This window comes from Marmota flaviventris, chromosome 3, assembly GCF_047511675.1.
Source record: "Marmota flaviventris isolate mMarFla1 chromosome 3, mMarFla1.hap1, whole genome shotgun sequence".
Classification (NCBI taxonomy): Eukaryota; Metazoa; Chordata; class Mammalia; order Rodentia; family Sciuridae; genus Marmota; species Marmota flaviventris.
The window spans coordinates 166,100,943-166,125,716 of NC_092500.1; the positions used below are offsets into that span (position 1 = coordinate 166,100,943).

Sequence of the window (24,774 nt, forward strand, 5' to 3'; positions counted from 1 at the left end):
GCATCTTGATTTGCTCTCAGAGTTTGGCAGGGGGCTGCTGGGCACCATAGTTCTGGCCATGGGGATTTGATCTTCAGATCTGAGATCAGTTTCACTCAGTTCTCTTCTTAGGGACTCTTCAGGACCACACCACCTGTCCTGTGGCACAATCCTTTCATTTGTCCTTTGCTTCCTAGGTGTAAAGAGGAAGCCCGCCGGGCATGCCGAGCAGGAAAGAAGCAGTTGGTGAGTTCTGACCCCTCCACCTGCATCTGAGGCTGGCAGCAAGAGGTGCCAGCAGCTCACAGCGCAGCATGCTTGGGGTCAGGGGAACAGGGTCTGCCTGTTTTATAAACGAGACAGCAGTAGGCCTGGGAAGATCTGCGAGGGGCCCTCTGTCTCTCGCCCTTTGACCTGCCACATCTAGCCTGACCTAAGTCTTCATGTCTCCTAGGCACTGAGGTCTCTCAAGGCCAAGCAACGGACAGAGAAACGCATTGAAGCCCTACATGCCAAGCTGGACACTGTTCAAGGCATCCTGGACCGCATCTATGCCTCCCAGACAGATCAGATGGTAGCCACATCCCCTCCGCACCAGCACCTGGCTGGTCTCTGGCACACGCTGCTTATCCTCACCCCAGGGCCATGCTGTTGGGAAGAGACCTGGCTTCTCTGTGGGTGTGGCCAGGGTTGCCTTTGCCTTCCCTGTCCAGAAGTTTGGCCTAAGTGGGTGGCCAGAAAAACCCCAAAGCACTCTTGGGTGATGAAGAAGTATTGTCTGTATTTTGTCAAGTGTTTGTCATTTGCACTGATAGCTTGGCCTTCTCTTTAGGTTTTCAATGCCTACCAGGCGGGGGTGGGAGCCCTCAAGCTCTCCATGAAGGATGTCACAGTGGAGAAGGCAGAGAGCCTCGTGGATCAGATCCAGGAGGTACAGGAAGGGGCCGGGGGGGATACATGCTTCAGAGGACAGATTTCTAACCTCATTACCTTATGACCTTGAAGAACCTTTCCTGGATTTCTCAGATGCTTTGTAATCCTAAACATTTTTCCCTAAAGACTTTGTGACGCTCTAAGCCACCATTCCCAGTTCAGGGCTTTACACTTGTGTCTTACAGCTGTGTGACACCCAGGACGAAGTTTCTCAGACTCTGGCTGGTGGGGTAACCAATGGTTTAGGTAAGCTGATAAGGTCCCCCTTCCTTCCTTTTTCCCTTTATTCCTTCCTGAGAGGCTTTGCTTCCTTGTGGTGTGACAGGTAGGACAATGGACTCCCTTTTCCTGGTGCTGGCATTCCCCTCTGGGGTCATCCAGGAGCAGTTAGAGAGAATTGCCATTTCATCCTTGAGCAGCTATTCTGATCCACAGATCCTTACTCACAGCCTTCTGACTGGCAGGTCCTTCTTCAAGGATAAGGGGAAGTGGGTCAATTGCATGGGGTTAGCAGAGTATACCTAGCTTTGCGTATGGAAAAATCATATCTGTCTCCCAATTCATGTGACTCTTTTAACCTGCAAGGAGGCTGAGGTATCTTGTAAGCTGAGCTGGGTTTTGATAAGCCCAGTTCTGAATGCACGAATGCATTCCCTCCCAGAGTTATCATATTCTTATATTGTCTATTCTTCCCAGATTTTGACAGTGAGGAACTGGAGAAGGAATTGGACATCCTCCTTCAGGACACCACCAAAGAACCTTTGGACCTGCCTGACAACCCCCACGAGACGCTTTATACCAACAGTGTGCCTAACCCTAGGATCTCGGATGCTGAACTTGAAGCTGAACTTGAGAAACTGTCCTTATCAGAGGGAGGTATGGAGCTCTTCTACAGGATTGCTGGTGGGCATATGACCTTCTGGCTAACAGGGGAACCAGGCACAGACTGATGGCTTCCTGTCCACGTATTCTATTTTACCAGTAACTAGGCCCCAAAAAGAAGGGAGTTTCATTATTTATATGAAGATTCAGTCCCTTAAATGCCCAAGATGTTTTCATTTAAAGATCTTCCTCTTATAGAGCTGGTATTTCTTCTCTTTGCAGGTTTGGTCCCAAGCAGTAAATCTCCAAAAAGGCAGTTGGAACCAGCTCTCTAAAGCCATTGAAGGACCCTCAACGAAGGACCCTCATGTAAAAGAGAGACCAGCTTTGTGTGTGTACATAGTAATTTAAATGAGAAACATTCAGAATTTATTGGAAGAGGAGGAAGGAGAACCACTGATGTGTCTGGATGCTCCCACTTACAACAGGACACAGAGTTTCTGGAAGCGATGCTCCAAAGCCTTGCTCCAGCTGGTATCATGGACCTGCCTTCTCATCTTTATAGTGCCACAATTTATACAGTTCTGTGTTTGACCTGTCGTCTCATAGCCTGCAGTTCTTGCCGTTGGCTCAGTTAGGTTTGTCTTCACCCGCCAGCTATGTTCCAGCCGATGAAGGTGAAAGTTGTGCAGCTCTGCCAAATCAGTCAGTCCTCTCCCAGCCCCGTGGTTTTTGAGAGGGATTTATTCTGTTGTAATGTCTGTTAAACAGCTTATTCCTGTCCTATTCTATTTTCACTGGTGATGGAAATGAAAATCAAACACAAGATTTATTTGGGGGGACTTAATAGCAGCTGCTTCGTGGAGAAACACACAGTGTACAAGATTTCTTTCCCAGGGTTGTCAGATTCTCCAGGTGTTCAGAAAAAGAGGCTATGCTGGAGTGGCTCAGGGTCCTGACAGCTGGTGGGGGGCTGCTGTGGTTGGTGAACACCGCCTCTTCCATGGTATGCAGACGATCTGCTGTTGGGGAAGGGTTATTCTTGCTCTTTTGAACGTGAGTGGGGAAAAGCCCAGGTGGCTACAGAGCTCCTGAGTTGTCTAAAGCCCATGGTTTTTTAAAGATGCAAAGTTTTTGCTTTGGCCCCATCGTGGTAAAACTTCCACACAATGTCAGACCTCCCCTCTTGAGCCTGGCACACACCAACAGACTCCCTGTTTAAATCTGGAAAGCATTTTCATAGACCACTGCTCAGGGTGGGCATCTGAGCCAGGATGTGCAATAGGAGCAGGCGGCTGTGGCCCTCTGCCGGATCTGCCATGTGCTTCCCCAGGCCCTGCTTTGCACTGTCCCTGCCCCTCACGGTCCCATCTTCCCACTTCCTTTGATGAGTTGGGGAGGGGCTGTGAGCGGCAGGCAGGAGAGGGTCTGAATGCTCCGGCAAGGAGGAGAGAAGATGACAGCCACACTGCCACTCTGCTGCCCAGGTACAAGGATTCTGCCCGGACCCTTTGCCCTGCCCCTCCTGCTTGGGGTGGAGGAGTTGGCTCCAGGCCAGGAGCTCCAATCACTGATCAACGCATTTCTCTCCCACTCCACCTTGGTAACCGGAAATGTTGGGGGTGAAGAGAAACAATCACTATTTTTTTCTTTTTTATCTGGTAAATAATTAAAAGAGAAAACCCCAGTGTTTGTCCTTGTCTCTTCTTTAGGTCGTATCAAGTTTCCTGTGCCTTCCTGCCTACCCTGGCTCCCCATGGAGCTGCACTTTGGTTCTTCCACCTACTGCCACAGGGGAATGCGAGCCCTGAGCTGCAGGACAGCCAGTTAGCCTAACTGGCTGACCTCATGGGTCCTTGCTGCCCTGGGCGGGACTGGTTCTGTGGTTGGCCTTCTTGGCTGTGGAGTGTGCTGCCAGTCCATCCGTGGGTCATGTTTGTCTTCCACAGCCTCATCTACATTAGGTGAATGACCTAATTCTTCTGCCCACGTGATGGTGCCATGTCATAGTCTGGCACTGACGTTTCTCAGTGCTGGTTGTTGCGTAAGATATCTGCCATGCTCTGAGGGGGGCACAGGTTAAAGGCTGAGTGCAGCCAGGAGCCAGCCTGAGGCCTGTCAGGACACCGGACGTGCAGCTCCAGGTAAGTTGGCAGGTGAGGCAGCCAGGGAAAAGGTGTTAGGAGCAGTAGCCTGGGGAGCCGAAGGCCTGGGACCTCATGAGAGGTTAGTCTGCAGGGGATGTGCAGGGAAGCCTGAGGGGCAGGGACTAGGCTGTAAGGAAGTGACCTGGACTAGGTGGGCCTCCTTAGTTGCTCTTTTTCTTTGGCTGCTAGAAAACCCTTGATTCAGCATCTTTCACAAAAGACCAGGGTTCTGTGGAGCCTGGTGGTGCAAGCCTGTAATCCCAGGGACTCGGATGGCTGAGGCTGGAAGATTGCAAGTTCAAAGTCAGCCTTAGCAAGTTGGTGAGACCCTGCTAAAAACATAAAAATGGGGATGTGACTCCGTGGTTCAGCACATCTGGGTTCAATCCCTGGTGCAAAAAAAAAAAAAAAAAAAAAATCACAGTTTATCTTCATTGGGGTCCTAGTATGCTCCTGGCTGCCCTTGAGTCTGAGCTGCCAGGCGTCTCTGCCCTGCTGCTGGCCCTGAGCACCCACCCTGCACTGGGGAGACCACGCCCTTTGTGGAATGTGGCAGGTTTCAGGCTCTAATCCTGTGATCTGCATTTAACAGGAAATTCTTGCCAGGCTTTCCTCAACCCTGAGGTGTGATGGAGACAGTCAAATTCCTTTCCTGCCAGAGAGGAGGGCCACCACTTCTCCAATAGTGGCCCCCAATCTACACATAGCTCTCCTGGTCCTAGAGGGTGAGGTACATGAAGCCCCGAAGAGTACCTCCTTGTCCTTGGGCATCACTGCTGCCACTCCCACAAGATGTCAGGGGACTCCCGTGTGGCGGCTGGGAGGCCAAAACTGTATTGATATTGAGTGAATTAAACTGATGTCTCTGTGATGGGGGTCTGCCCTTGTGGGGTGTGCAGGACCCTTTTGTAGTATGTTTCTGGATTCTAATTCTCTAGACTATTTCTAGGTTTTTCCCTTTCATTGCTGTAATTTTCTCCATCTTACATTATGGCAGTCTTCATCCCAAATCCTATTAGGGCATCTAGCTCCTGCCCCAAAATACCTTTCCTCATTCCTTAAATTCTTAAAGAGGGGTCAAAGTTTTTTATGCACAGCTAAAGCTCAAGCTTTATGTGCACATATTCTTTGAGTACACCACACACTGCCTCACATACACCGCAGAATGAACGACTGAAGACAGGGAAGCGGGCAGGGTGACTTAAAGGGGAGCTGGTTGTGTACGGGGACCAGGTAGAGAAAGAATTCAGTGGAGGCTTTGCAGCCCCTGTCCTTTGTTGCAGCAGCCATATGGTCTCTAAGCTCAGTCTACCACTGGGGATTGGTATTGGTGGTGGTGGTGACAATGGTAATGTATAGATAATGGTGCTGGTGAGGCGAGGGTGGACACATGGTGCAGTCACCTCAGGGTAGTCTGTGAATATTTGGAAACAAAACCCACCTTTTCTCCTATGATACTCTGAACAGTCAATGCAGAACATTCCCGATCCAGACATGCCGCAACTACCACTTCTCCAACACCAGCAGGGCTCCCCGACAACTTGCTCACTTCTGACTCTAACCAGTTAGTACAGACCCCTGGATTAAGGCTGCAGTCCTGCAAGACTGCCCCCACCTTCAGACACGATTGCAAATAGTAGCTTCCCTGGTTACCCACAATTTCTATCTGACCTGGCTACTAATCATTTATGAAAGGGTGTTACAAAGTTGAACAGCTGGATAAAGGGGTGCATACAGTAAGGTGTGAGTCCCCTCTGGGGCACCCCCTCCTGGAACCACCACACACTGGTCATTCTGGAAGTGCTCTGATACCACTTAACCTCTATACTATACTGAGATGATGGCAGAAGGCAGATTTGGACAATGGGACACCTGCAGTTTGGGTTGTTTTAATCAGTTCCCTAGGGTCTGCTTCCTTAAATGAGGCTGCGCGGATTTCCTTTTGGGTACAAAATACCAACGTGTGTTCCCAGCCAGTTGTTCCATGGACAGGGATGGACAGTCGCTGTCGCTGTGGTAAGTGCGTGTTTGGAGCTACCCTCATTCTCACCTTCCTGTGTGTGCAGGGAAGAGCCAGGGTGACCTGGAGCAGTCAGGAGACAGAAGGGCTGAGTGTGGGCTCCATGGGCTCTGGAGGCGTGACGTGAGGCAAGGTGTTTGCCTTTGCAGAACCTGTTTCTGTGTGAAAAAAGATCCAAGGGATAATTTTGTTGAGCCTGCCTCAAGGGCATGCACTGATGGTTGTGAAGATGCTGCAGTTGTGAAAGGTCTTTGGGAGGATCCAACACTCCCACTTGAGTGTCTGGGGCCTCTTACCAGTCAGCACCTGGCCGGCCAATAGTACCGACCCAGGCTGATGGATGCTAAAGAGAGGAGGGTGTGCAGAGGGAGCCAGGAGATCACAGTGGCCCATTCTGGACTGCAGGAGGCTGGGTGGCCTTGGAAGGGTCTGAAGACGCCCATCTACCAGCTCTGTCTCTTGTAGCAGGTTCTGGTGACCCAGTTGGACCCTGAGTACTTGAGAAAGAGCTCTGGGAATTGGGAATGGGGCCTGAGACTGAGAAATGAAGCCTGAAGTTTCCCCCAGCTTTGAGTTCAAGGTCCTATTCTGGCTCCACTTCAGCAGAACTGTCCTATCTTCCCACACCTCACCAGAATCCCTCCTTGACACACTCTGGGCAGGCCCTGTGAGTCCTCTCATCCCCTACCCGCTGCCTGGGCCTGTGAAGACTTGAACAGACACTGACACGGTTTCTAACAGCGCAAGCCCCATCCCTAAGATTACTCCAGACTGACTAAGAGGACCTGCATGGGAAAGCTCAAGGCCATCCCAGGAATTGACTGTTTCTTCTAGCCAACACTTGAAGGTGGGGTCCCCTGCTTTCCAGTGTATGTGGGAGAGCAGCAGCCTAACTTTGACAAGTATCGTTTCTAACCATTTGTCTCACATGGACCATCCACTGCCATCTGCTTTTTAAAGTTTTTCACTTCCCTGGCTTTACTGTGGCCAGCTCACCCCCTCCTCCTCCACGTTCTTCCTTTACAACACCAGCCGCTCTGTACAAACTCAGGTGAGGTTCAGTTCACACTGGACTTTTCCCTGCCACCATGGTGGGTACTAAGGTCTGTCCTCACCACTATAACTGGTGCTGACTTTGTCTCCACTCCCGCCCCAAATGCCCAGCCCCTCCTTTTTGCCTGTTTTGGGCAGGACCTGGTTTGTTATCTGACTGTGGGAATTATTTAATGCCCGACTTCTCACCTAGAGAAGCCCCTTGAGGCAGGGAGCAGGTTTTAGCCTTCTCTTAGTCCTGCATGTGATGAATGTATTCAGGACACATCAGAAAGGTTGACATGAATTTGGTGGGGTCCTGATTAGGGCCAGAGACAAAGACTCTGCAGTCTACCAGCAGACGCAGCTGGCTCACTGCTCCACCACTGAGTGACTGAGGGGCAGCAGGTACCCTTGGTTCCACTCTTGGGAGTGATTGAACTGGGTTTTCTGGAACAAGAAAAGACAAGTGCTTTGGTTTGTGTGCTGGCTCTGCAAGGTTGGCCAGATTGCTTTCACTGTACTTTAATTTCTTCATCTATAAAATGGGACGACAGTAGTACTAACCTCCCACTTGCACTATGTTAGGATTAACTGAGCTGAGTTAGGTAGCAGGCACGGAAGCCTGGTGCCCAGTACACCAGTTCAACACGTGTGACCTCTTAGTGGGCTCTGGAGGCCTTGTCACCTCCAGGCCTGTGCCTCCAGGTGACTTCTGCGTCTTTGTTCACTTGTGGACTCCTCTCTCTCATCAGTAATTATGTCCAATGTCTGGTAGCAGAGTTTATACCTTATTTGGTTTTCAATACTACTTGTATAGGAGGAATTGTTATATGCATTTAAAAATATTCTTTGTCTCTTTCTTTCTTTGGTGTTTTGTTGAAGGACTTCAGGTTAAAATAAGTATTAAAATTTGCAAAATCAAATGTTGATTTGTAAGAAGGTGAAGTCAAGGCTGGGGAGATATCTCAGTGGTAGAGAAGAGGCGTTTTTCTGGCAGGCAAGAGGCTCGGGGCTGGATCTACAGCACCAGGAAAAATAAATAAATAAAGACACAAAGGATTAAGCAAAGGAGAGTCTAGGTTTCCATGAAAACTTCTTCTCACCCAATTCTTCTAGGATATATAGTCCACTTTCTGCTTGCAAATTTATTTCCAGAAAGGAGGGGTGGGGTTCATATCATCATTCTTTTTTTCAAATGTTGCACATACTTTTCTTGCTACTCCTTTTGTTTTGCTTTGTTAAAGTATGGGTTTTCTTTATTTAAACCACTTTGTCACTTGTCCTTTACCTTTGCTTCTATTATTCTTCATTTGTGCTTTTATGTTGAATAAAATTTCTATATCTTTACTCTGTTCCTCTGATGCCTTAGAAACTATAGACTATGTTTCTAGTCTTTCAATATTTACCTCAGATTTTGAACATGTGGATTTGACTATACATTTTTCTAAAATTCTTCTGTGCCTCTATTTTTTCCCTAAACAAGGACCTAAACATGTTTCAGGCACACACTGAATACCAAGCCCACCTGTCTTACTATTGTTTCTAGGAACTTTAGTATGGCCTGAAAAAAAAAAATAATGGAACTTCTTTTTATAGAAAATGGCAACTATGCACAATAGGAGAGAGAAGTGATGTTCGTGTCGCTGGTTTCAATGATTATGAACATTTTGCCAATCTTGTTCCACTCTGTTGAGCTTTTCTGCTCTGCTCCCCAGCAGGAGCATTTTAAAGCAAATCTATGGCATTATGATCATTTTACCCATGCACACTTTAGAATGAATTCTGACAGATAAAAAAACGTAACCACAATATCCATAAATATGCCTAAAAAGTAGAACACTTCTTCATAACACCCAATGCTTAACCCGTATTCAAATATCCCTGACTTTATCAAGCATGTCTTTTCTGCACTCCTCTGCCCGAATCTGGATACCCAAAGGTGCGTTCTTGCATTTGGCTTGTACGTCTTTTAAGTTCTTTATCATTAGGGTTTTTTTTTTTTTTTTTTTCACATGCTGTATAAAATTATCACAAAATTCATTTTCACATTTCCACACGGTTTGCAAAATTCTTCTTTTGTGGGAGGTTTCTTGGAGGGAGGGTCTGTGCTCGCCTCTACCCCATCCTGGGGCACCCAGTTAAGAACCAGGTTTTCTTTTGGACAAGATATTTCAATTTCAAGAAGCTGGGGGGGAAACAATGCATAACTGAGATCACAAGAAAAAAGAATAAATCTCAAGGGGACAAAAACAAAGAGAACCTAAACCCAGACAAGCTGCTCTATGGCTGCCCTGAGGTGGACGGTGAGAAACAGAAGGACATATAAATTTGCAGCTACCCAAGAGTCAGAGATGAGCCCCAGGACCCGTGGGAACTGGGGAGCTGAAACCAAGACGTACCTACTACTGTGATGGGATTTTTTTGTGTCCCTCCCAAATTCTTAGGTGGACTCCAAACCCTCCAGGTGTGGTATAAAGATGAGGGGTTTGGGGGAGGCCATTGGGTCCTCGGGGTTCTGCATCATGAATGGATCAGTGCTCTTCAGAAAGAAGCCAGAGAGTTCTGCCTGGCCTCTTCCACAATTTGAAGGCACAGGAGGTGCCATCAAAGAACCAGGAAGCAGAACTTCGCCCACACCTGGATCTTGGACTTCCAGCCTCCAGAAATGTGAGAAATAAATGTTTGTAAAAATTGTGCCCTATATGCATGATAAGAATTGTAATGCTTTCCACTGCTGTCGTGTAGTTAAAAAAGAAAAAAAGAAAGAAAGAAATGTTTGTATTTAAAGCCCCCCAGTCTATGGTATTTTACTACAGCAGCCTGAATGGACCAAGACATCTATTGCACTCTGAACCTTACCAAATATACTCTATACACATGTTTTAGGAGATTTTGTGTAAGAAGAGCAGAAACCTAAAGAGAAAATCCATAATAACAACACTCAGAGGCAACACTGCCCACATTTTAGTCTACCTTCTTTCTCTATTTTTTTCTGATGCTGTCTATTAAACAGATGAGATCAATTTTGTGTCATTTTTTTTTTCATAACTTAAACTTTTAAATGTAGACACTTCCTATGTCATTACAAAGGCTTAGTATTTATTTCTGACATTCATTTTCCCTCTATTCCCTTTAGACACCGAGACAACAGACTGATGGGACATTGACTCTTGGACAGAGAAAAACAAACCTGGACTTGGAGGTAAGGCCATCCCTCCTATCCAAGGAGGAGTCAACCAACTGCAGATTGAAACGTTTTTGTTTTTTTAATTCTACCGGTACCAAACATGTATAGACATTTTCTTGTCATTATTCCCAAACAACAGAATATAATAACCATTTTACATAGCATTTGCAGTATATTCATTCTTATAAGTAATCTAGAGATGATTTACATATACAGAAGGATATATGTAGGTTTTACATAAATTCTACACCATTTTACATAAGGGACTTGAATATCTGCAGATATTAGGATATACAGGGATCCTGGAACCCACCCTACGTGGACCCCAAGGGATGACCATAGTGTCCAACATCTGAAAAGTCATATTGTTTTAAGGAGACCTCAGCAGAAGCTTGGAGGCTGAGATGGGGACAGGTCTGAGCCCTGCAGCCCTCTGGAGAGAACTCTGACCCCATCTTGGGTTCTTTTACTCCGGCCTTTTAAGAAGAGCCTAGAACTCAGCCAAGACTATGGCTATGGTCTCTTGGGAACTGGGACAACAAAAGCACCTGAGATCTAGGGGTGTGTGGGGGCCTCCCCAGCTGGGGAAGCGCATGCGGAGGCCAATCAGGTAGAGCATGGCCTGGCGAGGGGACTCCTTCCCTCTCCTTCTAGTCCCTCCTGTCCCCATCCCCGCCTGTCCCACAGCTTGCTTCCTACTTCTGCCCCTTCTCGACAGCCTTCCCACCTCTGCCCGACTCTGCCTTATTTTATTTTATTTTTTTAACTCCTAGGGTCCCCAGGGAACAGCTGTTACTTGGGAAAATTTTTAGTTGGTTTTATTGAATTTTTAGTTAAAACAACTGCAATCAAAGATAATCAGATCCCATCAAACTCCTAGATTTCCAGTTTTTGTTCCCTTTGTCACCTGCTCCTGTGCTACCTCTGGAACAATGCAAATGGCAGAGGCTTTGGGAGATACCCCTGTCTAGTCCCAAATTTTAAGATGGCACTTCAAGTGTCTTCCCTTTCAGCACAGCACATTTAGCTTTCATTTAGATCCTTTAATGAATTTGCAGAGTTGTTTTAGGTGTGAGTTGGGTAAAGAACATATGATAATATTTTGCTTTTTGAGTACATTTTAATGTTTGATATAATTCTACTATCCCACCTATGGCTTGTCGAAAAAGCTTTGTCAGGTGTTACTTCTATGTCCGATTTTTTAAAGAGATTTTTCATCCTGCCATTGTTATGTTTTTCTATATAGTTGAGGGTTGAGTTTATTAACAAACTTGCCTAACTTCTGCCAATTACTAGGAAAAAACAGAGCACTTACTGATTTGGGCATGGTTATATGCCCTTCTCTCCTGTCTACACTGTAGAATTATTTTGAGTTTCTGCCCCAATTTGTTATGATGAAAAATGCTTTTGTGTTTTTTACATCTATAGCCTTCTTTTTGAGATTTATGTGTGTATGCCATTTTGTTGCTGTGATTACATCAGTTCATCTGTTCCAAGTAAATCAAATGTTCATCACAGGCCTTGTCTCTCATGAGACTCAAGTCTGTGAGTCATTTATTTTTATTCATCTCTTGATTAGGCCTATGATTTTTAGTAGCTTTTCAGAAAGGATGATGAATGTCAAATCATAATTCAGAAATAATTAGGAAACAAACTCTATTATCTAGCTTTTCATTACTATAATGAAATGCCATAGGTAGGACCCTTTATAAAGAAAACAGATTTATATAGATCAAAGTTTAGGAGGTTGCAATCCCAAACATCATGATTCAGGTTCTGGTAAGAGTTCCCCCTTGGCTGCATCACACCATGATGGGAATGTGTGTGTCTCTCTCCCTCTTCTTATAGTCACTTGGGTTCAATTATAGGGGCTACACCCAAGTGATCTAATCTAATCTAATCTAATCTAATCTTAACTCTTCCAAAGGGTCCCACCTCTAAATGCCACCATCTGATTAAGTTTTCACCCTCTTAATACCATTAACATAATATGTGGGACATTAAACTCCTATGTGAGTTTGGAGGAACAAGCCATATTCTGACCATAACACTGACTCACAAGAACATGGAACAAAGAGACACTTGGTAGGTTCTAATCAATGAACTAAGGCCAAAATTGGGGAAGGGGAGCCATTTATGAATGAAAGAGGGGAGAGGTGAAGGGAGAGAAAGATGCCAGGCTAGGAAGAGAGAATTTTCTTTTTCTAATTGAGGTGAAGAACTAAAGGTTGTCAAAGAGGCCAGCCTGGGCAATCTATTCTCAAATAGAGGACTTTTCAGATATTTGCGATTTTACAAAAAGTCTGGAGAAGTGAACTGTGCAGGAACGTGTGCTCTCTGCAAATGGAGTGCAGGCCACCTCCTGCAGCAGACACTCTATGAGAGATGACTTCCAGGGCCACCGCAGGTGGAGAAGACCTCTCCACTAACGTCACAGTCTATAGAATTTCTGGTCTTCATATTTTCCTTTGAAATTCTACAGATATTATTCCCTTTTCTTCTGGCATGAGTTGCAAGGAAAATCTACAAGCTGCTGATTTTTCCCCTTAATACTATGCCTAAATCATTGTATAGCTACAGTTTTTTCACAATCACGAGACAACCTTTTTTTAAAAATTTATTTTAGTCATCAATAGACTTTATTGATTTATATGCGGTGCTGAGAATCGAACCCAGTGCCTCACACATGCAGGCAAGCGCTCTACCACTGAGCCACAACCCCAGCCCCCATGAAATAACCTTTTTAAAATCATAATCTGCCTCACTATTTTCTGGAACAACATTTTAATCTCTAGATTCATGTTTTGTTCTGTTTAAAGAAAATATTGTTGCCTTTTATTTTTGTCCTGTTCCAGAAATTTTCTTTCTCAGGTGTTTCAATTATTTCATTTATTAAATCTCCAGGTCTGTGCATCTCTATCTTTAATTGTTTTAATATCTTTGCCTTTTTCTTTGATTTTCATGTAGTTTTTCTATGTAAGTTTTTTTTTTAATGTCTGGGAGTGACTTATTCACAAAAGACTTCTTATAATTAGATTTTTAAAGTTATATTAGTTTATGAAAATACCAAATTTAAATACCTAGTTTTCATTAAATTTTAAATTTTCATTAACAAATGTAATAATTTTGCTTACATATCTAATGTATTTCATGTAAAATGAGAACAACTATAGTTCAAGATTACAAAACAATTTTCACTTAAAACTTTGATTCTAGTTTCCCTCATATTTATCATTATTAGATATTTCAACTGCACTTAGAAATTTGATCTATTTGGTTTTCCCTTTTTAAATTGAAATCCTTATTGAGATGGTTGTAAAATCATGTGCAATTGTGAGAAATAATACAGAGAGATCTCATATATTCTTTACCCCGTCCCTCCAGTGGTAACATCTTGCAAGCTTTAAGATGATATCATGACCAAGATATTGATGTCAATACAATCTGCTAATCTTCAGATTTTTCCCATTCAACTTGTACTCGCGTATGTGTGCTTAGCCTGATAAGAGTGGATCTCATGTGTAGGTTCTTGTATGCACCACCACTGTGCAAGGCTGGAGCACAGGTTCCTCCTGTGTGACTCCTTTGTCATGCCCGCTCCCTCCTGCCTCTTCTCCCTGCATTGTCACGCCCCTCCCCACCCCGGTCCCCTATTCCTAACCCTTCCAACCACTAACCTCTTCTCCATGTTTAAAATATTGCTCTTTCAAAAGTTTATATAGATAGACTAAGTAACATTTAGGATAGGATTTTTTTTTCCACTAAGTTGTCAAATATATATGTGCAAAGTTGTACATTGTATCTCCTTATTATCTGCTGCCTGCAGGGTCTGTAACGATAACCCCAGTTTTATTCCTCATAATACTAATTTGTGTCTTCTCTTTCCCCACCATGTCAGTTTTATTGTGAGGGGTTTCTCAATTTCATTGATCTTTTCAATGAGCCAGCAAATCTGTGTTGATTTTCTCTGCTGTTTTGTTGATTTCTGCTCACTATGTATTTTCTTCCTCCTATTATCTTTGCTAAAGTCTAGGCTACCCATTCCTCTCCTTGAATGGGAGGGGGGTCCTCGTCACTGTTGGGTCATGGTTACAGAGCTTCCTGGCTAGGTGGGGGAGAAGTGCTACACTGCTGCTGCTAGGGTGGCTTCCACTGACACCATGCGGGTGGGTGGCTTCTGATCAATGATAGAAGTCCTCCTGTCCAGTAGGCCTGATAGCACCCTCTGTTAGCACCATAGAGGGTGGAGGAACAGGTCTCTGGGAGTCTCTAGTAACTCTGCTGGGGCTATGACTGCCTGGAGAGGATGACAGTCCCAGGTCCCAACTTGGCCCTCTCTAATGTCATGTTGGTGGGAAGGCGTGATGCTCGTGACACCAGCTGGGGGTGACAATCCAGGTTCCTCACTTGACCTTCCTTCCTGCAGGCAGAGGGGTATGGCTGTCATAGAGAAATCTTTTTCTCAAAGCTTTCTGTCTTGCTAGGCCACTCTTAGGTCTTTTGTTGAGGTCTTGTTTTGTGTGTGCTTTTTGGTCTGTGTCTGTTGGTTTTTCTGAGTTTCTGGCTTCTTGAATCTCCAGGCCTGGGGATTTGAGGTACAAAGAAAATTCAGGAAACTTATCTCGTTATCTTTCTTTGGCTCCCAAGGCCCTGACTGGCAGGCTCTCTTCTCTCTATCTTTGAGATCTGGCTAAGCTTCTTTGATATTTAGTGTCCAGGCTCTTCAGTTGTTTTGGGGGAAGGAACAGAAAGAAGTATGTCTGCTCCGTCTTCTCAGAAGTTCTTTTTCTTTAAACAAATAACCCATCCAGCAGACCACGAAGCAAATGTGCTGATTTTAAACAACTCTTACAGATCTTAAAATATCGTAAGATTGGTTCTCTTACAAATCTGGTCAACTTTTCTTACATCTGCCCATTTAGAAGAACAAGGCCAAGATACATTTCATTTTTAAAATTGGAATCACTGCCCACAGTGCCTGAAAGATTCTAAGCACGCCAAAGCCATGAAAAGATTATGAGGACTTTAAATAACAAACATAAACTGAATATTCTTAAATTTAACCTTCCTGGCATTCAAAAAGACACTTCAATGTGAAGAGGAGTTTGTCAGTGCCCTTAGCATCTTCTCAGACCCGTCAAGGTTGCCAGAGCCAGGAGAAGTGGGTCTGGGACACCCCTGCCCAAGGCAAGGGAGGTTGTCCCAGGTTGCTACTCAGAGTTGCTAAGGCAGCAAGCGACTCCAGGTCCATCCCTTGAGATGTGACCACTTGCAACCCCAGGTCACATGCCGACGACATTCCTTCCATCATTTTTTGATCATGCTTCCCAATTGGGCTGAAACCCTGCTCCTCACCCCCAGCTTCTCCCACCGACAGCTTCATGTAGTTTAATCAAGTTCCTGACTTCTATGTATGGCTACAGGTCACAGTGTCAAGAGGCTTCTGATGACATTCTAGAGATGGAGAGTCTTAATCTTGGGGTGTCTAATAGCAGGGGCATGGCAGCAAGGTGAGAGGTGGGTTTTGAGGCTAACTCTGCACTCCACAGTCAGGTACCCCTGGGCTAACTTGGTGCAACCTCCTGTTCTGTGGGTGACAGCTATCACCTAAAGGGATTCCACCCCAAGTTAGGTGAGTGTGGTTTGTGCAGCTGTTACTTGTGCAAACAGCAGTTACTGTCATTTAACTCCACCACAAGATGTGTTTTCAGTGTCAACTCCAGTTGGATGCACACGATGAGGTCTTCGACATCTCTCCACAGCTCTCAGGGGTACCTTCCATCCTTTTTCATGGAAGTTGGATGCCAGACTTTCTTTTTCTTCCTGGAGGATTATGAAGCAGTTATTAACTGAAAATTTCTTCTGCTTCTTATCAGAATTGTCCAAGATGCTCTCATCCTCCACCTTTTTCTGTTGGGCTCTTGTTGTAGAAATTCCACAGATCCTTTGTGCTGCTTCTTGTTGTTTGCTCACCTTTGAATGGTCCCCCAAAGACATTCACCTGCTATTTGCCCCCAAATTGTGTGCACAGATGCACTTTGATCCTTTTACCTATCAACCTAGGCATTCCCTAGATGACCTCTCCCCCGGAGGAGCCTGGACACTGGTATTACCCATTCAGCCTCTCAATTACCTGAAGTATTGTGTTACAGAAATGGGGGGTCATGGGCAGCCCTCCTCTGAGGACTTTGTTTCTACTTAGACACTTGGAATTTGTTGAACACTTCTGCAGTGGGCCAGCTCTAAAAAGGTGGGCGTGGCTTGATTCCCCGAGTTGAGGGGGGACAGGCCAGGGTGGGGGAGCGGTGGGTGGTGTTGTTTCTCCACTAGGGGGAGAAAAAGACCATTTTGCTGAGAAAGTTAGGCCTTTGATTTCTGAGTCAGGCCGCACGTTTTCGCTAGGTCCTACTTGGTCTCTAGCGGCCAGGTGGGCTTGTTTCTCAGCTTCATACCTGCAGTCAAGGAAGCCTGGTCAGATACAAGGATGGCATCTTGCCGTCTGTTCCCACTTCCGTGGAGCCAGCTTAGAGCTGGTGAGGCTGGGGGAAGTCAGAAGGCAGATGGTGTCCCTGTTCTTTCTTTGTCCCCGGTGCTGGAGGACTTTAGGTTGGACACTTCAGAAAGAATACTTGTAATTTCTCTCTGCACTTATTTGTCTTGGCTCAAGTTTTTAATCCTCCTTGATAGATATCAGGAAATTCAGCTTTTGTAAATGTGGCAACACTGTCTCTTTTAGAAATACTTAGGGAAAAATTGTGAAACCAAAATGCATTTTATTTTTCTCCATTTCTCCACACTCACGTCTCCTTTCCCAGTTGGCCTTTGCAGGGACAGCCCTCCCTCACCATCCTGCCTATACTTGACTGCAGGGCCCACCCGGAGTATCCCACCCATGGACCCCAGTTGGCTCTTAACTCAGGACCCTGCTTTGCTCTGAGCGGCTCTGGATTTCTGGATTCAGGGTGACCAGGTATTTACATTTTAACACTTCTCAGAGGTCAGGATTCTAACCCTGGTCTCCTACAGGATAACAGTCCACCCCACAGACTGATAGCAAGAATTTGATCAAGGTGGGCACAGGAATGACTTCTGGATGCAGCAGGGCAACATAAGTCGACCTGCAAATCACGCGAGTGATGGCCCCGCCCAATTACCCACAAGGCAAGCACAAATACCTGGTGCTCAGGAGCGGCTCCCTCTTTATTCTTGTTAGTTCCCTGCGGAGGGAAACCTAAAATCCGAAAAACCTAGTGCTGCCTATCTAGGGTACAGTAGCCTCTCAAAAGTGTCTGCAGTTACGGGGGAAAATACAGAACAGATTTTGCAGTCAGACCCACCTTTGCTCAAAGCAAGATTCTAGAATTCACTACCAATGCAACTTTCTTTGTATGCGGTGCTGAGGATCAAACCCGGGCCGCACGCATGCCAGGCAAGCATGCTACCGCTTGAGCCACATCCCCAGCCCTACCAGTGCAACTTTGGACAAGTCATTTCACCTTTGTGCGCCTAGGTTTTCCAGTGAATATATTACCTAGTCGCGTCCTTTGGAAGAAGACGGTGAAGTTTGTGTTAGTCGCAGGGGTGTCCCTGCCTCCATAGGTGACAAGAACAGGCCCCTTTGCTGCTCCTGCGATTCGTCCCCCAGGCCGCGCGGTGGCGCTGCGGCTCCGGGGAGGCCTGGGGCTTTCGCAGGCGAGCAGGGGCGCGCATGCCCCTGTGGACCCTGACAGCAGCGGCGTCGCGCAGGGCGGCCTTGGTGAGTGCTGCGGTTCTGGGGGCGCACGCCCGCGTCCGCTGGCTCCGGGGTGGGGAGGACAACTTGGAGGCGTGGAGCAGGCCCGGGGCAGCCCCTGCGGGCTCGGGATGCTAGGCCAGCGCTCGCCGGGAGACCCTCCCTATCCACCGACGCGGGGGAGACCCGGCACAGCAATCCTCTGCCTCCGAGCCTGACTCCTCAATTGCTAAAAAAGATACCCTGGGCCCGAAAGCATCTGAGACCTTTTGGGCACCGACATTTCGGGGTCGTGGGCGGGCCCAGGTCCTGAGCTCTGATCCCCGGCCCTGTCTGTCCCCCTACAGGCTCTCTCATCAGTCACCCTGGCCCTTCTCTGCTTGGACGGTGTTTTCCTCTCCTCGGCGGAGAATGACTTTGTCCACCAGGTCCAGGAGGAACTGGACCGTTTCCTGCTGCAGAAGCAGCTGTCAAAGTATGTGGGGGATGTGAGGGGGTCCTTTGATGCTAGGAAGGGCAGGGTTTGTCCCCTACTCTGGATGCAGCACCCATGTAACTGGCTGGCAGCTTGCCCTGGCCTTTTGTCCTAATATATTGGCCCTTGGCCTCTTCCAGCCGCATCTTTCCATTGTGATTCTGAGCATCACCCCAAGACTAAAGGGGCCTGCTCAAGAATGAGGGTGGGACCAGTAACTCCCTGTGGGTACCTGTGTTCAGGTCCTTTGCATCCTGCCTGGGGCCTACTGAGGCAGAAGGAGCCTGGTATTAAGCCACCGTTTCCCTGGGAGTGGACCTGGTAGGAGTCCCAGAAGCACCTGCTCAAGACTTCTTCTGTTCCCTTCCTAGGGTTCTTCTTTTCCCCCCAGTCTCCAGCCGCCTGCGGTATCTGATCCATAGAACAACAGAGAATTTTGATCTCTTGAGCAGTTTCTCTGTTGGGGAGGGCTGGAAGAGGAGGACAGTGATCTGTCACCAGGACATCAGGTGTGTATCCTACTGCCTTAGAGGGTCCCCAGCAGTCAGTTCCTGGCCAGTCCCTGGGAGGGTGGTGTTTGGCAGGATCCAGGGCTGGGTGTAGGCCCCCCATCCCTAGTCCTAAGATAGTACTGCCTTTGGTTTCAGCAGTTGACATGCTTTACTTGTGTAACTCACTTGGCAAATTCAATTTTTCATTTGGGCCAGATGAGATAAAGAACAATGTAAATAGTGAGGAGGGGTCTGCCCCTCTTCTTGGTGAGCATGGGCCCCAGAGAGACCATGGCACAGGAAGCACCTGCCAGGCTGCTAGTCATCTCTATTCCCATGCGCATCTCACAGGATGAGCATCTTATCATTGTGACTCTAATCCTAGTGTTTAAAGTTATGTGCTTTTCTAATAACGTAATTCCTAAAAGCAAGTATTTGCCTCATGCACTGTGTAACCAAACATTCAGCCATCTTTGATGTAAAGAGTAGTACTGAGGGCAAGCTGGCTGCTTTGGACTAGTGAGAGATGGCATTCTGCCTCCACCATGTTCTTCACAAGGGATTTTTAAGGGTCAGTTTGGTCTGGGTGGCTCAAGTCAGCCATTTTCCTGTGGGCCCCAATATTCTTTGATCATTTCCTCCTGTTCCTGCTCTAGGATACCAAGTTCAGATGATCCCTCTGGCCCTTGCCACACTCCTGCCTCCCACACCAGAAAGTACCCTGGTCCTCGGCCCACCCCCAACCAGGCAGCGGCTGCTGGTTCCCGGGGTGCACGGGCTCGCCGATGGCATCGAGGACGCAAGCCGGACCAGCCTTTGTATGTGCCCCGGGTGCGGCGCAGGCAAAAAGAATGGGCAGCTCCCTCTACCCCAGTGGTCAAGGAAGAGACCCCAGCTGGTGGGGTCTCTGAAAAGCCTGGAGATGCTGGTGCTGGGGACCCTGATACCCATCAGGGACTCACCACGTTGATGACTCAGGGAACAGAGGACCTGAAGGACCCAGGCCAAAGTTGTGAGAAGGAGCCACTGCCGGAGCCAGTTGGCACTGAGCCCCCAGGACCCGAGAGTCCATCAGGGAAGGGATGCGGGGTGGAGGCTGCCACACAACTTGGGTCCAGCCTGCAGCCGGCCCTGGAAGAGGGGAATGGGAGTCAACTGGAGCAGAACCCAGTGGATGAGGAGGAGGAGGAGGAAGAGGAGGAGGAGGAGGCGGAAGCGGAGGAGGAGGAGGAGGAGCCTGGCAGCTGCTCTGAGGAAGATTGCAGTGAGCTGCTGCGGGAGGTGATGAGGCTCTTGAGCCCAGAAAAGGGAGGGCGGCAGTGAGGTGGGTGTGGCTGCAGGTGGATGGGGACAAAGGGTCATGGGGTGGAGGGCTGGGGATGTGTGGGTGGCTCAGGCCTGGGTGTGGGGTGATAGGGAGCATGGGGGTGGAGGTGTGCATTTAGATCCCAGATTCACCGTTTAGGAGCTAGTAGATGCCAGGCTTGTCGTTTTGCTTTTCTGTTTCCTCATCTGAGAAAATAAAAAGGAATAGATTTGCAAGGTCCCAGACAGAAAGTGCAAGTGCTTTTCATGCACTACAGAGAATCACTCTTCTACCTGGAGCTTTGTCTTCAAATCATATTTCCTTGGAACCATGTTTCTGTCCCTGAGGTGGGCCGTGGGGCTGGTTGGTAGGATGGGCATACTGGATTGCTATTTTGAACCTGAAGAATGCAGACTGAAAGGAGTCGCTTACATATCACATCATTAATAAGGGAATGAAAGATCCTGGACTTTCCCAGCTCTGTCTCTTACTAACTGCAACTTTGGGCAAAACTTCTTAACTCTTTGCCCCTCAGTTTCCCCATCTGTAAAGGGGGGGTATAGAAGGTACTTTTCAGGCTTATGTGAAATGTAATGTGTGCAGGTTCCAGTTCCCAGTGGGGACTCCATCAAACCGAGTGCACGCCCTAAAACTCCTGAGTCCTGAGTGGCCCATCCCACTCTGAGATCATGTTATCATTCTCAGACTCTTGCCAGCAGGGATCCCTCCTTCCAGCAGAACTGTCAAGGGTGGTTTTAAAACTGGTTGTTTGGGTCCCTGTGTGTCTGAGCTCCCCTTGCCAAAAAGTCCGATTGCTCCTAGATCACAGACAAGCTGACTGAGAAGGAGATCCAGATCGAGAAGGTCCACCTGGACACGTCCTCCTTCGCAGAGGAGCTGCCTGGGAAGGAATTTGCCCACGTGGTGGAGATCTATGACTTTGAGCCAGCGCTCAAGACTGAGGACCTGATGGCGACATTCTCTGAGTTCCAGTGAGTGCCAGCAGGTGGCAGGGAAGGCATGGTATTGCCTTCTGGAGAGGAGCTGGGACAGCCCTTTGTTGTCTGCTCCCGTCCCCTAAGTACCTAATTCTGCAGGAAGAAAGACAGAAGGTGGGCATGTTGTCTTGGCTCCTGCTCCCCGGCAGGTCAACCTGGCTGTGGCTGGGGAAAGGGACAGGGGAGAGCAGGGGTTTTGGTTATAGGCTCGGCTGCTGATACTGGGAGGCCATCAGTCCCTCAGGATGTAGCAGCCCTTCAACTGGCCAAGGGTCATCTTAGTGTGGGAACTCTTTTGGGGGAACTGGCTCAGGATGCTCTGACGGGGGCCAGAGGGATTCATCAGAGGGGACTTCACAGTTACCCTGATTTCCCTTGGATTCAACCTCCCGACTTCTGTCTTTTCCTCTCTTTTCCTTCTCCTCTTCCTTTCTTCACTTCTCTTTTCCTGTGGGGGCCTTTTAAAAGCCCTTTCCTGCTGGGTCCTTACTCTGTCTCTCACACGTCTTCCCTTGCTCTCTCAGCCTGAGCTGGAGGGGCAGCCCAGAGGGGCATGGTTGCTCTTATCCATCCCCGTTGGTGTGGCCAGATGCGGCCACCAGTGACCTCCTTAGCTGCATGGGCAGTGCACCAGAGGTGCTGGGACAGCTGCTTTCTGTCTTTCCCAGGCACAGACCTGTGGTGCCTTCCTGAGCAATAGGAAGAATGCTGGCTGAGAGTGCCTGGACCTGCTTGTTTCAGGTCCTGCTTCCCTGACCACCCTGGAGGCCTTTAGCCTCCAGCCTTGGGGCCCACCCCCAGCCCGGCCATGATGGTGCCTACAGGGAATCCCCCTTCACCCTTGGCCTTGTGCTATAGGAGCTCTTCAGATCCTGGCTCCTTCGGTGCTAGACCCTGGGACCTGCCTAATGGATTTATAGGGTGGTATTTGTCTCTCTGAAGCTGACCACATGCTCTTGAGAGAAAGCTTGCTGCAGTTGGTGTTTTGAGGTCCCAGTGCTCGAAGATCAGGTGGGAGGGAACTTTCCTATGGCATCCAGTGGGAAAGGGCTTGGCCGCTGACTTCTGTAACCTCCTGTGCCTTCTTCCCACACAGGGAGAAGGGGTTCAAGATTCAGTGGGTGGATGACACTCACGCACTTGGCATCTTTCCTTGCCTGGCCTCAGGTAAGGTGGCTTCGTGTTGGGCTCAGTCCCCTCTCTGACCAGAGGGAGGGCCACCCATGTCCAGGTGCAGGCCACGCCAAGCCAGGGGCCTGTGTGGTTCTGCTCCCAGCACTAGCTAGAGCTCTGGGCTCTGTCACAAATAGCCTGGGTAGGCAGGCCATGTCCCAGCCTTAGTCTCCTCATCTGTAAAGCAGCAGAAGGCAAGGACCTGTCTTCCCACTGTGTCCTGTGGGAAGGTGCTCTGAGGTGGAGCATGACCGGGGCAAGGAGTGCAAGTGTCCCTGGGGGGTTTTAAGTGGTGAAATGATAGTCTGATCTCAGCTCTGGGGCTTTCAAAGGCAGAGTCTGCCTCACCCAATGTGAGAGTTACAGCCTCGCTATTGTGGCTCCTGCCTGTGGGCTGAGGGCATACTTAGAGCCCAGGTAGTCACTCCCATGCAGATCTGCAGGGCTCTGGAGCATGAGGTGAACTGGGGCTGTTGTCTCTCATCCAGCCAGAGTGGTGGCAGAGCAGTCCTGCCCCAGCTGGAGCTGGGTGCTCAAAGCTGCTGTGCACTCCTGGGCCCCAGGGATCTCATGCAGCAGGAGGGGATTTCTCCAGATTCACTCTTTCCCCAGCTGCTGATGCCCTGACCAAGGAGTTCCCTCTGCTCAAGATCCGGCCTCTCACACAGGGAACCAAGCAGTCCAAGCTCAAAGCCTTGCAAAGGCCAAGTAAGAACACACTGTCCCTGGATGGGGGGGTGGGGGGGCTGTGCACATGTGTGTTTGGTTTGGGGGTGAGGAGCAGGCCTTCTCTCTCTGTTCTCCTCTTTCAGTTCCCTGCTCTTTAGGGGTATAGCAGCCCATGGAACCTTGATCCTGCCCCAGGGGGCCTGGGAGCCCAGGGCAGTAGCCCTGAGAGCATGGAATCTGCCATGCTCAGCAGGGTTTGCCCTTGCCTTCACAGCCTCTTCTGAGCATTACTCCAGGGGAAGCTTGGTCTTCCTTTCAGAGAGCCATGGAAAGCACACCTTGCAGGGATGAAAAGTATTTGGGCTTTGGGGTCAGCCCTGAGTGAGACCCTGGCTCTGTCACTCATTCTGGTTGACCTTGAGCAAATCACTTTGAGTTTCTTCCTCTGTAAAATAAGCAGATTGTATGTGATAGACTGGAGGCTTGGATCGAGGAACACAAAGACCTGCTTAGAGCCAAGAGGGGCACACTGAAAGTGCCAAATAAATGTTAGTTCCTGCCATTTTCTCTTTGAGAACACACGGGTAGGGATTTTAGATGCCAGTTTCCCATGACTGCAAAGTAGTGGCCTACAAAGCAGGCCTAGGGGGAAGACCAGCCGGGGCCATCTGTGTTGAGGAAGGTGATGTGGTCTTTGTCTCAGATTTCTTGGGAACAATAAATATCCTGTCTCCACCAGACATCCCATCCTGACTTGATTTCTCACCCAAAGGCCCTACAAAGCAGGGAGGTGGACAGGATTAACTGCTCTAATCCCCACTGGTGGCCAAGAGATGAGAGGTTTGGGTCAGGATTCTACAGGGACCCTGGAACACGGAGGCCTGGAGACTTGGCCAGCTCCTCTCACAAGCAGGAGGGCTTCTGTGGGCACAGCTGGGCCTCTGGCCCCACACATGTAACTAGATGTCAGCTTCGTGCTTTGTTGCTGGGAGAAGCAGCCAGTCTTGATCCCAAGTACCCCCACTGGGTGGGGCCTTCCTTTCAGAGCTCTTGCGTCTGGTGAAGGAAAGGCCACAGACGGATGCTGCGGTGGCCCGAAGGCTGGTGTCCCGGGCCCTGGGCCTCCAACACAGAAAGAAAGAACGGCCTGCTGTCCCCAGTCCCCTGCCGCCCTGAGGCCCCAGCTCCTAACACCACAAGCCTTTACAGATGCCGGGACAGCTCTGTGCCACCGTTGGAGCTTCACTGTGGGGTGGTCGGCTTTAATTTGGTCTAGTTCCACAAATTGAGGGAAAAAAGAAATAAAAGCTTTTTAGTTCTAATGTTTGCTTTGAAATGTGATTGTCTGCGGCAGGACACTAGGGGGTGCTGTGCCATCTGCAGTCCCATCTATGCTATGGGCCTATGGCTTTTGAAGGCCAGCTCACCCTAGGAGGCCTGGAGGATCGCATCTGGGCCTTGGGGGACATTTGCAAAGTCTACCCTACATGGGAGGTAAGTTGCTCCTGCTCCGTGCCATCTGCCCGGCACCCTCTAGTAGGTCAGGTATGCCAGCCGGCGAACCTTTGTTGTAGAGCAGCTGAATCAAGGTGATACTCAGGTCCAAGGCTCTGGCTGGGCTCGTCCCCGTGCTACATGGTAGTGTTACAACAGGCTCTTTGCAGAAAGAAACACTAACAGAGCCAAGAGGTGAGATCTCAATGCATCCGAGATTGCTTCCCTTGCAGGAACAGATGCAAGGGTGTTCTGGCACAGGCCCAGTGCCCTCGTCTCTTCTGGCTTGGGTGAGAGTTGGTGCTGTAGGGTC

At 48.4% G+C, this 24,774-nt stretch overlaps 2 protein-coding genes across 6 annotated transcripts in view; both read left to right on the forward strand.

Annotated features, from left to right (window-relative positions):
- Chmp7 (charged multivesicular body protein 7) overlaps positions 1 to 3,421 on the forward strand; it is a 31,495-nt gene extending 28,074 nt beyond the window's left edge. For 3 of the 4 annotated variants that reach the window (XM_027926829.3, XM_027926828.3, XM_027926827.3), the window contains 6 exons: positions 177 to 225; positions 434 to 553; positions 812 to 910; positions 1,098 to 1,158; positions 1,609 to 1,788; positions 2,017 to 3,421. In XM_027926829.3, coding sequence (XP_027782630.3) covers positions 177 to 225; positions 434 to 553; positions 812 to 910; positions 1,098 to 1,158; positions 1,609 to 1,788; positions 2,017 to 2,069 — 562 coding nt within the window. In that variant the 3' untranslated portion in view covers positions 2,070 to 3,421. The remainder of the gene's footprint in view (positions 1 to 176; positions 226 to 433; positions 554 to 811; positions 911 to 1,097; positions 1,159 to 1,608; positions 1,789 to 2,016) is intronic. The other variant, XM_071610578.1, reaches the window with a different exon arrangement.
- Positions 3,422 to 9,232: 5,811 nt separating this feature from the next.
- Positions 9,233 to 24,289, forward strand: R3hcc1 (R3H domain and coiled-coil containing 1). 2 transcript variants are annotated; one of them, XM_027927021.2, is made up of 11 exons: positions 9,233 to 9,603; positions 10,073 to 10,138; positions 16,993 to 17,093; positions 17,634 to 17,879; positions 18,203 to 18,330; positions 18,702 to 18,839; positions 19,478 to 20,102; positions 20,950 to 21,119; positions 22,222 to 22,292; positions 22,911 to 23,006; positions 24,013 to 24,289. In XM_027927021.2, exons 4-11 carry the CDS (start codon positions 17,832 to 17,834, stop codon positions 24,141 to 24,143), a joined length of 1,407 nt encoding a protein of 468 aa, XP_027782822.2. In that variant the 5' UTR covers positions 9,233 to 9,603; positions 10,073 to 10,138; positions 16,993 to 17,093; positions 17,634 to 17,831; the 3' UTR covers positions 24,144 to 24,289. The 2 variants fall into 2 exon arrangements, with proteins under 2 accessions (XP_027782822.2, XP_071466678.1); XM_071610577.1 differs by having other exon boundaries at positions 16,993 to 17,879.
- The last annotated feature ends 485 nt before the right edge of the window (positions 24,290 to 24,774 follow it).